The 14,846-nt window shown below is 42.8% G+C and overlaps 1 protein-coding gene across 2 annotated transcripts; it reads right to left on the reverse strand.

Moving 5' to 3' along the window:
- Positions 1-272: 272 nt before the first annotated feature.
- Positions 273-14,523, reverse strand: sh3gl1b (SH3-domain GRB2-like 1b). Of its 2 annotated transcripts, XM_085348958.1 has the most exons (10): positions 14,198-14,523; positions 8,679-8,747; positions 6,393-6,465; positions 6,165-6,308; positions 5,835-5,968; positions 5,482-5,640; positions 4,750-4,853; positions 4,516-4,649; positions 3,959-3,994; positions 273-2,570 (listed from the first exon to the last, which is right to left on the reverse strand). In XM_085348958.1, exons 1-10 carry the CDS (start codon positions 14,240-14,242, stop codon positions 2,377-2,379), a joined length of 1,092 nt encoding a protein of 363 aa, XP_085205084.1. In that variant the 5' UTR covers positions 14,243-14,523; the 3' UTR covers positions 273-2,376. The 2 variants fall into 2 exon arrangements, with proteins under 2 accessions (XP_085205084.1, XP_085205085.1); XM_085348959.1 differs by lacking the exon at positions 3,959-3,994.
- Positions 14,524-14,846: the final 323 nt, after the last annotated feature.

Genomic DNA, 14,846 nt, shown 5'->3' on the forward strand with positions numbered 1-14,846 from the left:
TCACTCTGATGATTCAAAGTTCTCATAATTCTTTTTGAGCAGTGTGAAAAAACACACACACACACACACACACACACACGAGTGATGCACCCTTTTGTGTGCGTTTTCCATATAAAATCCAACATTAAAGCCATAATTTGACACCTCACTACAAACAACGGCTTCATTTAAAACTGTATTTATTTATTTATTTTAAGAACAGGGAAATGAGGGGACAGGACAGAAGCATGTACAAATACTGTGATAATACAAGACACAATATTGTCGTTAAATTCTGTATTCATACCAAAAGTAAAAAGCAACTTAAATCTAAGATATACACGTACTAGGTGTAATATAGGACTACATGCAGAGATTAATTTAAAGGTTTTTAGGTCTTGTATATATAAAAAAAAATAATACTATAGAGAGTCAGAAGGATTTAACAGTGAAAAGAGCATTTAAGACCGATGAAACAAAGATGCAACCCTTTACGATGAGTGATCGGTGAGAAATGTTGAAACGGGATTAAAATCTCTGAGAAAGAGAGACAGTTTCCTTTGGTGGCCTGCTGACAAATGTCACATCAAGATATCCAGGAAACTGCATGTAGTGTCATCAAAATGTGCAGAAATATGCACAAGTGCATGTCCCCTTTACACGGGAAGGTGACGACGATGAGAAAACGCAGTAAGACATTGTGACCATCGTAAGTCGTTAGGTTTTGGTTGCTGTGTAAGCTGGGATACTCCCCCTCTCTTTTCCAAAGGCACTAAAACAAAGACTTGGCTCTGATAACAGTGAGACCCAGACAGCACACCTCTGCTCACATTCACCCCGAACCTCATGTGAGCGTCCAAGTGCAGAAGGGTCAAAGATGTAAACAGGTTAGACAGGAGTTGGTGTTTGGCAGCATGGAGTGATGGACCAAAAAGAAGAAACTGCACAGTGTATTCAACATTCAGCATCTGAAATCAGACGCACTGAAGAGAAAGGTTTGCTAACAAAGGTTCTCCAAAATAATCCAAACGGACAACCGCTTACATGCACATTTCCCTCAATAGTTCCCTTTTACTTCCACGTTGTTCCCTCAGACTGTACAGGGTGTATTGGATTAGACTCCACCCACAGGTGTGCACCGAGGCCAAATCCAGAACAAGAAGCCAGCCTTGTCTACACAGTCTGCCTCCATCCGCCCTAAACACACTAACCAATCACGTGAATCAGAGCCCGTGAGGCGTCAGAAAGACGGGCACGAGGACGTTTCTGAGCTAAGACGACGTTGGCGTGACAGAGAGATGGACGCTGCCAGCAGCGTTGTCTCTGCGTGTAGCCGACGGGTGTCTAAAGTGGGCCGAAAGGCTGAGAAAAGGTTAACATACTTAACAAACAGGCCAGAAATGTTATAAAGTATGGCTGTTGTACAGAATCATTAAACAAACAGGCACGCCGAGCGATATGTTTCTATTGCATTTTATAAAGTCTCCTGCATCATCTCCTCAGCAGAACACACCGCTCTGCTCTTCCACACATCGGACACGCGCAACCTTCGGGTCTGTGTGACGCCGGAGATGTCCGTCACACACATCAATCTCATTTGAGGACAAAGGTGCAGTTGCAACATCCTCTCACACGTTACCAGCTGAACTTTACTAAGATACCAAAGTCAGCTGAGTGGACACCGATCAAAGACTAGAACGGAGTAAGCGTGAGTGCTGCTGCACAGCCTGACAGGGATAAAACAAACAGGTCGTTACGCAACAGGGGAAACCTGAAAATGTTCAAAATCTGAGAAGAATTTGGCTCAAGTTTATCATTAAAATATCAAAGCAGTATTTTTTTTTAATACAGCTAGTTGTGTGTGGTTCCATCTCAGTTTACTAATTCTCAGTCATGCCAGCAGGTGGCATCACCAGGCACAAACCAGTCCACAGCTGAAGTGAAAACCAGCAGTTTTCACTTTGAAATGAGGAAAATGTTCAGCCAAGTTACGCATGACCCCCACCCCATCCCTCTTAATCTGGTGACCAACCTGAGTTTTAAACAGACTGAAAATACAAGAAAACGATATGAAAGAGTCACCCCGACCGCTCCAATTACCCACATTAATTTTTTCTACATTATTAATTTGTTGTTAGAAATCCTTACAAATTGTTTCATCAGTTAGTCCTCGATACGCTTCTTGCTGTTGGACAACTCCATGTGAAACGCTGATATTCTGGTCGGGTAGTTCTTCGGGACTCCAGGTGACCAAAAAGTGCTCTGTGATGATGACGTTGGAGCCGAAGGTGAAAAATGAAACCTCTGCGGACCATCCCTCCACTTCGCTCTCTTCTCATTCTACCTTCTCTCCCCTCCTCCTTTACATCAGTCTCCTCCTAGCTCCCTCTCTTTGCATTAGTGTGGCAACGGCACGAGGACCTCGACGTAGTTCAGGGGGAAGAATCCCGACTGGCCGTTCAGCGTGCCCTCGTACCAGTTCTCGTCGATCTGATTGGTCAGGGTGATGACGTCGCCCTCGCGGAAGCCCAGCTCTCCGTCGTTCTCGGGCTCAAAGTCATACAGCGCCTTGCAGCTCGGCTGTTCCGGGGCTGAAAACGACCAGTAAACAGAGCAGAGATGAGGAAGACGGCAGGATATTTGAAAAGGTTAAAGGTCACAGACTGTCAGTTCCAGGAAAAGCAAGTCACATCAAACATCAGTATAACATTAGGAAACGGTGCTCACGAGACGTTCTGAACAGACTAAAGCATAAAGAACTTCCTCTGACAGCAGCTTTCCAAGACCAGATCCTCCCTCTCGCTCTCTGTGACCTCACTGAGATCAGCAGCAGCGAGGAGGCTCCATGCACAGACAAACTGGGCTTTTTCTCTGCCACACAATTTTCTCATTGTATCTGGCTCAACCCGCAGACTGCTGGGACGGCTAGAGATGGGAAAAGATTTGGTCAGCCATTCTCTGGTCTTCATCTGTTTACAAGAGCAGCAACACAAACTATAAATGGAAAAGGACCAACTGCTTCTTATATTTACAACCCAAAACACAGGTGCTGATATCTAGAGAATCAGATCAGATGAACTCTCCTTCACCGTCATACTTTTTTCTTTTTGTGATTCAAGCATGAAATTCTTTCACAACTATCTGAGCTCACGTGTTTACAGTAAAGCGTTCACACACGGACACACAGATGATAAATGATGCTCGCTGCACTGTGCAAAACAATGATGAATGGAAAAAAAACAAGAGTAAATGAAGACAAATGTCAAAAAAAAAAGTTGCAAAAAAAAATATCTAACACTGAACACACTGCTGAGACTCTAAAACTGTGCCGAACACGGCTGATTTAGTACCGATTCACAAATGAAAACAATCCTTCATTCAATCAGATGTGTTGTCCTGTAATGTTAACTGGTTAAGTTACATGGGGACAGACATTATTATTTATTAAAAAGGTCACACATAAACAGTCAAAGCCACACCCACAGGCCTTTTCAGGGCCACAACAAACCCTGTCAGTTATTTGTGTTTTATGCTTCCATGACATGCAAATTAAAACATGGAAACAGGACGCTTCGCTGTGCACAAATTAAATATCACATACAACGAACGAGGGCCAACATAACTATAGTTTTACAAACCAGTTATGATGTAGTTTTTCCATGCAGAGACCAAAGTGTCTGTATCTGGGTTACATGTTTGAAGGTTTACGTGTACTCGTGCTTCTGTGTTCACCTCTAAAACCTAACTGAAATGTCATTACAATACAGATACAGCAAAAAAAAAAAAAAACATTTGCAGGTTCAGGAAGTCAGTCATTTTAAACAAAACCACATACTCGCTGCAGTTTTATGCATAAACCACTATCTGTTAAACCAATGAAAAGCAGCTTTTGGTCCACTTCCTACATTTCACCCCAGACGCACACACACCAGTTTAAAACAATTGAGAAACAGCACCACACACATAACCGGTGACTCACACAATCCTTGTGGCCTGGTCAAGTGAAAAGTCGCCTCTGATGATGTCACAAGGAAGAGGAACAAGGTCGGTTGGAGAAAGGCCGGAAAGATGACACACACACACACACACACACACACACACACACACACACACACACGATCACCAACTCAGTGCCATCATTTTTTAAAAAACCTCACTCACACAGCAGACAAACGGAGATGCTCACTGGACTCAGTGGCGCTTGTTTGTTGAGCAATCCTGTTGGCAATGCCAAGAACTTTCAGTTGACTTTGTGTCAGATTTGTAAGGACTGAAGTTTATTCGGGCACACTGCTTCGGTTTAGCCCATCTGCTGTGTCGGCACAAACAGATGCAGGGTTAGCTGTTAAAATTCTGCCGGGGCGGCTCATTTTTGGTGCTTTAATGCAGCTTTGTAGCTGGAAGCATGAACACAAAACAATAGACAGTACTGCTTTTTCTTTTGCCAAGATGCCATCTTTTGTTACTCTGTTCACTGTAACATGGCAACTTGTTCACACTGAACCTTTTTTTAAGTCCTCTTAAAAGGTTTCTTACCCGAGATGCGTGACGGGGGAGGAGCCATGGGGGTCGAGTAGCCTCCATTTGAATGGTTGTTGTCTCCAAAGTCAAACACGGGTTTGGGTTTGGGTGTGTATTCACGTCTTGTTCGAGACTGAGCTTCATTCATCCTGTTCAAAAACATGAACAAATGCATCTTCCACAGCACGTTGAAAGACATACGCAGAAACCTGCACAGCTGCGCTAAATCATCGGGTTTCATTACTGCACCTGTCTCCGAGTTTGCCTGAAAGCTCCTCCAACACCTGCACGGCCTGTCTGTGGTACTGCAGCTGGGACTCCACCAGAGACGACAGCTGGCTCACCTGCTCGATCTACACACACAGAGTTCATCTTTGAGTTTCACCTCTTTTGTTTATTATGAACTGATTTTTACTGTGAAACAATTCAACTTTCCACCAACTGCTAGTTTCCAACGTCCAAAATTACAGACGCACGCCACAGATCGGAGGACACCAGAGAAATAACAAGGAAATATGAAACTGGCAGACTTCATCCCAAGTAGCCTACTCATCCCCGTCGACCAGCCTTCATTACTAAAATGAATCCTTATCTTGCAGTGATGCATTATTAGTTTGATTATTATGAATAAGAAGTACTGAACCATAAAGGGATCAAAGGTCGTGACTGATAAACTGCAGGTGTTAGCAGGCTGTCTTCAGTGTTGCGCTGAATGGCTGTGCTTTATCAGTTTTTACAGGTCCAGCTACTGGAACGCGTGTTTGTTCTGTGGGTGGGTTGTATTTGACCAGGTCACGGAGCACTACAGTTTTGTATAATACAGTAATATCAGCATCAGATCTAAAGAACCACCAGGCTGAAAATGTCCACAGTTATATTTTTGAAACATGTCTCTATTAGAGACAGAAATAAGTGGATTCAGGAACAGGATTAAGGATCAGGCTTAAGCTCACGTGCCAAACACGTTTAATAAATCCTTACGTCAGTCTCCAGCAGGTTGTACATGCTCATCTCAGCCACTTCCTTTGACTCGTGAAACTTCTCCAGAGCCTGTCGAACCTCTTCGTCTGGGATCTTTCCCTGACGCTTTTTCTTGTAGTCGTAGTCCAGGCGACGCCCTTCCAGTTTCTTCAGATAGTGCTGCAGAAAATGTACTGTTTAGTTATGAAACTGGCCCCACTGACTTTTGTCATTTAAAATGCTAACGTTAGCAGTCAGGCGTTTCAGATGGACGCTTTAGGTATTTCATTGAATATTTTACAGAAACAGCAATCGTGCTGCTTCTTCAAACTTGAAGAAGATATTTAATAAAAGACATTTCCAGTGTATGATACCTGGATTTCTCTCAGGTCCTTGTCACAAAGCCCTTGCAGTGGATCAATAAAGTTCTGTTTGACATCAATGTCTAGAGAGTCTTTGACTTCAGCCAGCCTCTTCATGGCCTCTCCTACATCGACCAGAGCGCCACCTTAACCACACACAGAGACATTGAAAGCGGAGATGTGACTTTAGAGCCGAAGCGTTTCAGCACACTCTGGGTAAGCTTAAATTTATCACACCCAAAAGCACCACAACCACACACATCAAAACCACTAATGACTCACAGAAGTGCTATTCTGACATGAAAATATGACAGTAAACCAGAATACAGACACACATCTTACCAAAGTTAGTGTCCTCTCCAAGCTCCCGCCCGTACTTGGCCATGCACTCTCCCAGCAGCCCTTCAGCCTGAGGATAGCCCGGGTTGTTCACCTGACCGCGAATCTTGGACATGGTGTTCAGCATGGACAGTTTGGCTCGCGATGCTGTGAAAATAAAGGAAATGGAGGTGAAACTAACCAGAGTTTAAATAATCTAAGCAGCTGCAGGGAAACCGGTCTTCTCCTCACCTGGGTTGGGCTGAAGGTACTCTGATGTTTTGGAGATCACCTCTACCACTGCTTTACTGGTCACGTCCACTTTCTGCAGAAACACACACTCTCGTCATACATTTGCATCAGAGCCCCAGGTCAGAGAACTTAAACAGCACAGAGAGAAAGAGTAGGTGTGCTAATTTGTTCGTGTTTTCAAACAGACTTTTGTCACAGTAACAAGATAAATATTATAAGTTTGCATAAATCCAATATACGGCCAATGAATCCCGACTGGAAAGCCTGGATAAGACACCAAGCTGCCCAGGGCAGATCCAAACCGCTCAGCCGTGTGTAGTCCATCCAGCACGCATCTATCAGTTCACTGTGACACCTAACGTAGCACGCAGGAAGCTAACAGTAAAGCCAAACAACTTTGGAAGTACAGTACCGTGGAAATGTATTTGGCCCTTCCTTTATTACCTTGGTTTTTCCACGTTTGTCACACTTACATGTTTCAGATCAAACAAATTTTGATATTAGACAAAGATAACTCAAGCAAATATAAAATGCAGTTTTTAAAGGATAATTTCATTTATTAAGAGAAAAAGGTTATGTAAACCTACCTGTCCTTTGTGCAAAAGTAACAGCCCCTAAACCTGATAACTGGCTATTCCACCACCAGGCATTTGTGATGCCTTCAGTGCGTCTTTCACGTCACTGTGGAGGAACTTTAGCCCACTCTTCTTTGCAGAAATGCTTTAATTCAGACACATTGGAGGGTTTTCCAGCATGAACGCCTGTTTAAGGTCCCGCTGAAGCAGTACAGTCTGATTTAAGTCCAGACTTTGACTCGGACACTCCAAAACATTTATTTAGCCTTTCTGAGCCAATCAGAGGTGGACTTGTCATGGTCCTGCTGCCCGAGTTGTTCTAGTTCTTCTGTGACCTCCTGGGTGAATTTTGGTAGGCCGGTCACTCCTGTGAAGGTTCAGCACCTTTCCCAGTTTCTCCATGTGTGAATAATGGATCTCTCTGGTTTACTGGAGTCCCAGAGCCTCAGAAATGTCTCTAAACTTTTCCAGACTGATGGATGTCAGTGACTTTGTTTCTCGGCTGTTTCTTTAGATCCTTTAGCCTGACTTCACTTTGTCAGACAGCTTCTATTTAAGTGATTCAACAGGTCCGACAGTGATCAGGCCTGGGTGTGGCAGTGAAATTAAATTTAGAATTGAGAAATGTGGTTAACAAAGTTAATTTATGATTTTTATTCCCACGTGTTCTGGATGTTTTTTTCCCCTTAACCATTTAAAAACATTACTAGCCCTGCAACGGGCACATTTTATAAGCCCTCTTTAGATAACCTTAAATAATGTAACTCAGTTACAGTTTGTGCTCCAGACAAAATTCAAACAGTTTCAGAAAAATTTTTATTATTTTGTAATTTTACAGCCAAAATTACTGAATAAGTCCAGGCGACCTGTATGAGAAAGGGAAATAATCATCTAAAAACTGCATTTTGTATTTACTCAAGTTATTTTTGTCTAATATTAAAATTAGTTTGATGATCTGAAACATGTCAGTGGGATAAATATGCAAAAAAGAGAAAAAGAAATTCACTCCAGCTACAGCAACAACCTTCACTGTGTGTTCATGTCACGCTAGTTTAAAACACTCACAGGAAAACTGTGTTTAAAGGTCATGGATAAACGAATGACTCCCAGGCTCTTCCACAGTTACACTTTATTAATTTAGCACTGGTATGAGATGGGTTTGTCAGATACTGCAAGTAAAGGTATCTCAGAACTGGAAAAAGTTTGATCGGTATATTATATCGTACTGAGATGCATCTACACATGCTGCTCTATGCACTTTCCACTGGATTTATTCATGATGAAAGTTTTGCCCTGAAACATTTCAGATAAAGGTTAAAAAACATTCCCAAAGAGACGTCTTTCACTTGTTTTGTCTGCACAACAGTTTGAAACCCAAGGACATCAGAAAACCTGGGAAGCTTCCACCAGTGACATTTCTTTGCCATTTGTGCCTAAAGTGGGTCCAAATGGTATTTTTCAGCGCCGGTTCTCAATCAGGATCCGTTTATAAGGATTTACTTTTACTTTTTCTTTTTTCTGAGATGTGTGCAACATATAGCAGATAAACTGTTGACCCTGTATGATAGGATCACATAACGCTTTCCATGGGATGTAAATTCAAGTCAAACAAAAATAACACAATAATGCTGCCTGTGTACTCGGTGAAACCACACAGGCCTTCAGCTTCAGCATGTTTCTCTGTTAGACTACACAAGGATGGCTCTCTTACCCGTTCCAAGTCTCTGAAGTCATCATCTAGTTTGGTTCCTTCTGCACCTCCAACTTTCTCACTCACCATCTAGAGGGAGGAAGGGAGGGAGAGGATTGAGAAAACAAGAGCGCAAATTCATTAATGTTGCTCATAAGGTTTTCATTTGAGAAGATAAACAAGCTGAAGCACATCTTTAATTTATCACTGCCTGCTCTGTGATCATACACCCAGGAAGACGGGTCGGTGCCCGCTAGCATGGCGTGCTATATGCCCGGTCCTAACCTTAACCTCGGGTGACTCAGAACAACAGAGAAGCTTGCAGTAATACCACAGAAATCTCACAAATGCATGAAAAATGCAATGTTATGCTATTTCAAAGTAGATCTTGTTGATGTTGACAGCATGCAACTATCTTAGAGAGCTCACTTGGATTTTTGCCTGTGGCCTCTGATCATGCTAAGAAATGAAGGAACAACGTTACTGTGCAAGTACTGCTGTACATTCTGTTTTCTAATAATCTACATTTCTGAGGAGGCTGAATTCAACGAAAGTGCTAATTCTGTCTCTTTAATGAGTCTGCGCTGGAGCGACTTCAAGATAATAACCCACAGGCTACATGATACCATATTGAAGCTTTTCAAACGAACAGGGAGCAAAACGAGGCCTAATATCACCCGGAAGCCCTGTTGTGCAAAGACGAAAGCCAGCCACAATGACTAATTTGTGCTCCGTTTGTGGTTCTGCTATGATTCCAGTCAACAGCAATAAAACTGTGAGAGCAATAAAACCTGGATGTGAAGAATCTGCTTTGCTCTTGTTTGCTGAAGTTCTGAGGAAAGCTGCAACAAGCTCTCTGTTAATTGTTAAATATTTCACCATGCAGTAATAACAGAGGGAGACATTTATACCGTCTGCACAGTTAATGAAACACAGGAAACGTCACAAGCAAAGAATACGTGATTTTAGCTACACATGTATGACCTGGATCTCATTTTCAGCCACCCCCCAACTCAGAGCACCCTTTTAGGGAGTGGATTAAGTACAAAAGGTCAGCAGGATAATTAAGGTAATGAGTTAATGAGTCATGAGGCCTTCATAGCCGGCGTCCGTGCAGTCTGCTGACATTTCAGAAATATCTTTTAAACCTTTTTGATAAGGTACAGTAGATGATAACGCTAAAGACCCATATGCACACAGTGGATCCAGTCTATGCTATGTATCCATGTATATTATTAAAACAGCCCTCACTCCATTAAAGGCTGATCAGTCAACCCTTTCCCACGGTGATCTACTCAGAGACATACAGTGTTCCTGACCTTAAGCCTCTTTGGCACATGAACTCTGGTCGGGACACTGTCCACAGTGACCCTCCCACATGTAGCACCCAGCGGGAGACAGTCTGCCTCAGCTGGAAACACTCTGGCTGGTTTTAGCGGGGATAGATGAAAAACACTGCACACAGCAACCTGCTCTTCCCTAAGCTGGTCATGAAACCATCAGCAGCTGTTTGAAGTCATTTCCTACATGACTCAAAACTGCTGTTTGTAATCTTTATGTGATAACTGGAATCACAGAAACTTCCTCGTGTCCATGACAAACTTTGTCTTTCATCTGTTTCACTGAGGTTATCAGGTTTCAACACACACAGAATAACCACTGCAACACGTCCGCATCTCAGCTGTAGCTCTAACAGCAGTCTGGTATCCTCAGGCTTTACTTCTGTATGCAGAGATCACATGACCAGGGACTCTGAGGTCACAAGTATAGATACAGCCTCAACTCAGGACCTACACAGCACTGCACGGCCCTACTTTAGTAAAGAATTAAATTCATAATGGGGAACTCGGCTATTTTTATTACGTCGCCAAATCTTATTCCTTTGCAGCTCTGTTGGCAACATTGATTGGCCACTAAACAACACCTCAGCTCTTCTCCTGATCCAAGCATCGTCTTTACTGTGAGTGTAACATCATTATTTACATGCACACAAACATAAAGAGAAGAAGCTAAACAGCATCCACAGAAAAACCCTATCACAGCTAGGTTTTGGTATAAACAGCTCACAGTGCTACACAGAGGGATCAGCCTGTGCAACGTATCATGTTCTTCACAATGACTCGGTGTTAGTTATATACCTGCACATTATCACAAGGTTCAAGCTCTTGTTTGGCTTAAGATTACATCAAGATGGCAAATCCCAAAAGTCTGGTTTGCAGTTAAAGAGACAGTTAGTGGAAAAAAGTTATGATTCTCAGGTAGTTGAAACTCAGACACAACGAACTGTTATGGAGTTAAAAGTCAGAAGTCGGATGATGTCTTACGTCATTTTTACTCTAAGTAAAAAGCTTCTAAGGTTTGTGCTTTTAATTATTTTTACATCCTTCTCTATTTAAAATTTAAACTCCAGCTCCCTCCAGGTTATACCTGGTTAATAATTTCACACCTAATGCATACAACAGCCTGCTGGCTCTGCTGGTGGGTAACACGGATATAATACTCATGGTAACAGGCTTGATCAGGAGCCTTTACGTCCTCTAACAGAAGCTAGCTGGCAGATGCACGGCACTCTTCCTTCCTTAAATTAGCTTCCAGTGAATTTCAGATTTTAAACCTTTATCACAATCAGCTGCATATTGGCTAACTGCAAGCAGAAAGAATCCAGGTTCAAGTTCAGACGGAGACAAATCTCTCGAGGCCAGCATCACGAAGGGCATCCGGCGTAAAACTGCCAAATCAAATACAAACAGATCTACTTGCTGTGAAAGAGGGAGCCGCTTTCTTATGTATCAGCTGTATATGAAGCTCTGCATGGCCAGGTTACCGATCTTACTGAGGCCTATTTAAGCAGTGACCGCCTTCAATCATCCAACAAACGTCTTCTGACTTAGAAGTCGCTTATGTGAGACAGTAGCAGCCAGACTCTGCAGCAGCTGCCCTGAAGCCATCAGGCCGTCTGAACCAGCTTTATGTGGCTGCTGAGCACATGATCGTTTGAGGCTATCTTCCTGAAGTTTCACGTACTCATGGATCTTTGTCTTGTCTTGGATAATCATTCTGACACTCTGTCCTCGGCCTCCTGCCTTTTGCTTAGCGTACAGTCTCAGGGTGAAACCCTTCATGCATGATAATACGCTTGATGTCAGTGGCTTCTCTCCTCCTTTGGCCCTGGTCAGGATTCAAACCCCCCGATCTATTGTTCCAAAGACTGTACTGCTGACTAAAGCAGCAAATTAAGCCGATGATGAATCAGAGTACTTTATCACACTGGTGTCAAACTTGTACAAAAATCAGAAGCTGCTAAAAGTAGTCTTACTCAGTGATTCCCAACTTAATGCTCAACTCTTATCAAAAATATGATTTCATAATATCATCATCACGAGTCACGTTTATCCAAATCACATTTATGTAATTTTGTACAAAACAAGTCAAATGTGGGAAAAATCCCACCCAATCATCCAAGAACACTCCGGTTTCTTTTTATTTGTAAGCATTAAAGTACGACTATACTTGAAATTTATTTTGGCACAGAATGAAATGATGGCTAAGAGATGAGCCTGCTATCAAAGTGAAGGTATAAGGGAGGCCTTGTCATATACTATGACTTGTCCCGAGTAGCCACCAGCTATCCCACATTTTCAAGTTTTCTCCAGCAAATACAAAGGATGCGAATGGTTGTTTCTGTTACTTCACGTCACAGACATTCGCTATTAAAACAATGGTTTATCTAATGATAATAATTCTTAGATGGACTAGCTGTAGAAGGGAGTCTTTTCTGTGCCTTTCAGCAGTAAGAACATCATGCACACACAGGCAAAAATAAAGGACGCTGTCTATTTATTTAAACACCAATGCCAGCATCCTTTCACCGGCACACTTTACCAAAAATTGACTGTGAGTGATAAAAAGCAGCTCTGGGATTATACGGCAGATGAAATATCGCTCCTATAAATGGTTTTAATCCCAGATGAAGTCTGCATCAAAATGTAATCTCCTTTCACCAGTAATCTAATCCTTTTCTGAATGCAGCGTCTTAATACCCAGTATCATGAGCTAAAAAGAATAACGTTGGCTGATGTTTCTAAGCCTGCGCTGTGGTCCAACAAAATGTTTTTATAGAAACATTTTTAAGATGACAGATAATAATAAGCACTGCATATCAAGACTTTCTCCTATGACTACTCACTCATAATTCCTCCTAGAATCAGCCAAGTTTTGTTTTATTAAACTAACAAAATAAACGATGCAAAAGGTGTCTGATATTTGCCTCTTGTCAACCATTAAATCACGTGAAGGCTGATGTATTCAGAGTTACTCTCACATGAAAGTACTTTGCTTTCTAAGTATCTAAGTATTCATTCAGTACTAAAAACTCGTCCCACCCAGAATTTGTACGAGAACATCCCAGGCTTGAAGATTTTATCTCGTAAAACAAGTACAAGTGAAAGAGAGACGTTAAAAGAGAAAAACAAGCAGATGAGAGGAGCGAGGCACAGATATCATTTCCACAGCCAACTTCCTGCATGCCTCCAGTGTAGAAAATCTGAGCTATGTGACTGTTATTGACTCTCATGGAGTTTTGGCAACAGGAGCAGCTGCAATGCAGTCAAATAAAGGGAAAGCGCACTCTTTCCACCTCATTTCTGGGGTCACTTGCTAACGCACCAATCCACTTAATCTCTTCTCCTGATGATTTTCAGTAGAGTAAGAGCTGCTAACCTCGACACGAAGCTTCTAAATCATCTTATTTTCCCCGTTAAACGCAAACCAACAGGGATCTGTGTCTGTTCCTGACAGGAAGCTGGGGCAGAACCCAAATGTCTTTCCTGCTTAGATCAGCAGGGTAGGAAGAAAAGCGCCTCCAAAAAACCCTCTCAAACCGTCCCCTCCCATCACTGAGAGCTGGCCTAAATTAAAAACATTCACACCGAGGCTCAGACGCCAGAATCATGACTTTTACATTTCTAGTGCGAGTAGGGGCATTTTTATCACAGTGGTATGTAGTGCTGTGTTTTTTACTCCTCTCAGCTGCCCTAAATACCGATCCGAGCCCAGCCTAAAAATCACCGCTGGAAAAGAGACAGCTGTGCTGAAAGCAGACGTTCTGCAGGTTACACCGATGGAGATGAAGTGGTTTCAGTGCATTCTGCAAACTCGGACTGAGTTCCAACACTTTTGTTTTAAGTGAGAGCTCTGACTCACCCGGAGAGTCCCTGCGGCACAGCTAATGTTTACCACAGGATACCGAGTCAGAAGCTACAGAAGACAGACTCCCTGAGAGTCTGTGATACCTGCGGACCATGCAAGCGGTCTTACAGTTAACCTCACAACGGCCAAAGTTAGTTAGTTAGGATGGTTTAATAAAAGTAGACAGACACAAGCTAAGTGTTAAACCCACAGAAACAGTTCACGCTGACACGGACAGTCTGCTGCTGTCACCACAAACTAACACAACAAACTCTTACAAACATTAGCTCACCGCAAACCGTTAGCACATGCTAACGAGGCTAGCCGCTAACGGCAAGAAAAGTTTTGCAAACCTGGCTGGCTTTGTAAAACTGCTTCTTCAAGCCCGCTACAGACATCTTGAAGCCCGTCTTGTCTTCAGCTTCCAACCGAGGTGAAAAAGGTTGCGGTATACGTGAAGTTGGCGATATAGTTTTTCAGAAAATGGGCCAATGCGAAGAGCGTGTCGGGAAAATCATAGGACCGCACAGCCGTCACTCCAAGTCGGGACACGCCAACTGACCACGTCCACGTCGAGAGACTCTTCGCGCTGTCACGGCAGATAACGGGGCCCACGGAGCCACAGACAGCGGGATCAGCACTCTCCGAGCTGAGAAAACCCACAAACGTTGTGACTCAATACTGCCAGCCCGCCTTACACAGAACGCCAAAGCCGCACGGCTCTTTTTCAAAGAAATAATCAGTTTCCGAGAGTGCGGATGTTTTGTTGGCGAACACTGCCCCCTGCTGGATGGAGCAGGAAAACGCAGGCTGCTAGTGCTCTGGTCGGGTGTAATTTGATCACATACACACAATTTTAAGTAAATTCTATATATTTATGTCTAAAAACTACAATTTCCTCGTGGTAGAACCTGAGATTAGGAAATAAACCAGGAGTTTCAAAATGTACTAAAGACGCTCTGAAGAATTTTACATTCAGTGGGATATAAAATATTTATAAAA

Source organism: Diplotaxodon limnothrissa, linkage group LG23 (genome assembly GCF_057381915.1).
Source record: "Diplotaxodon limnothrissa isolate DT_005_m linkage group LG23, D_limnothrissa_male_GT1.1, whole genome shotgun sequence".
NCBI classification, from domain to species: domain Eukaryota; kingdom Metazoa; phylum Chordata; class Actinopteri; order Cichliformes; family Cichlidae; genus Diplotaxodon; species Diplotaxodon limnothrissa.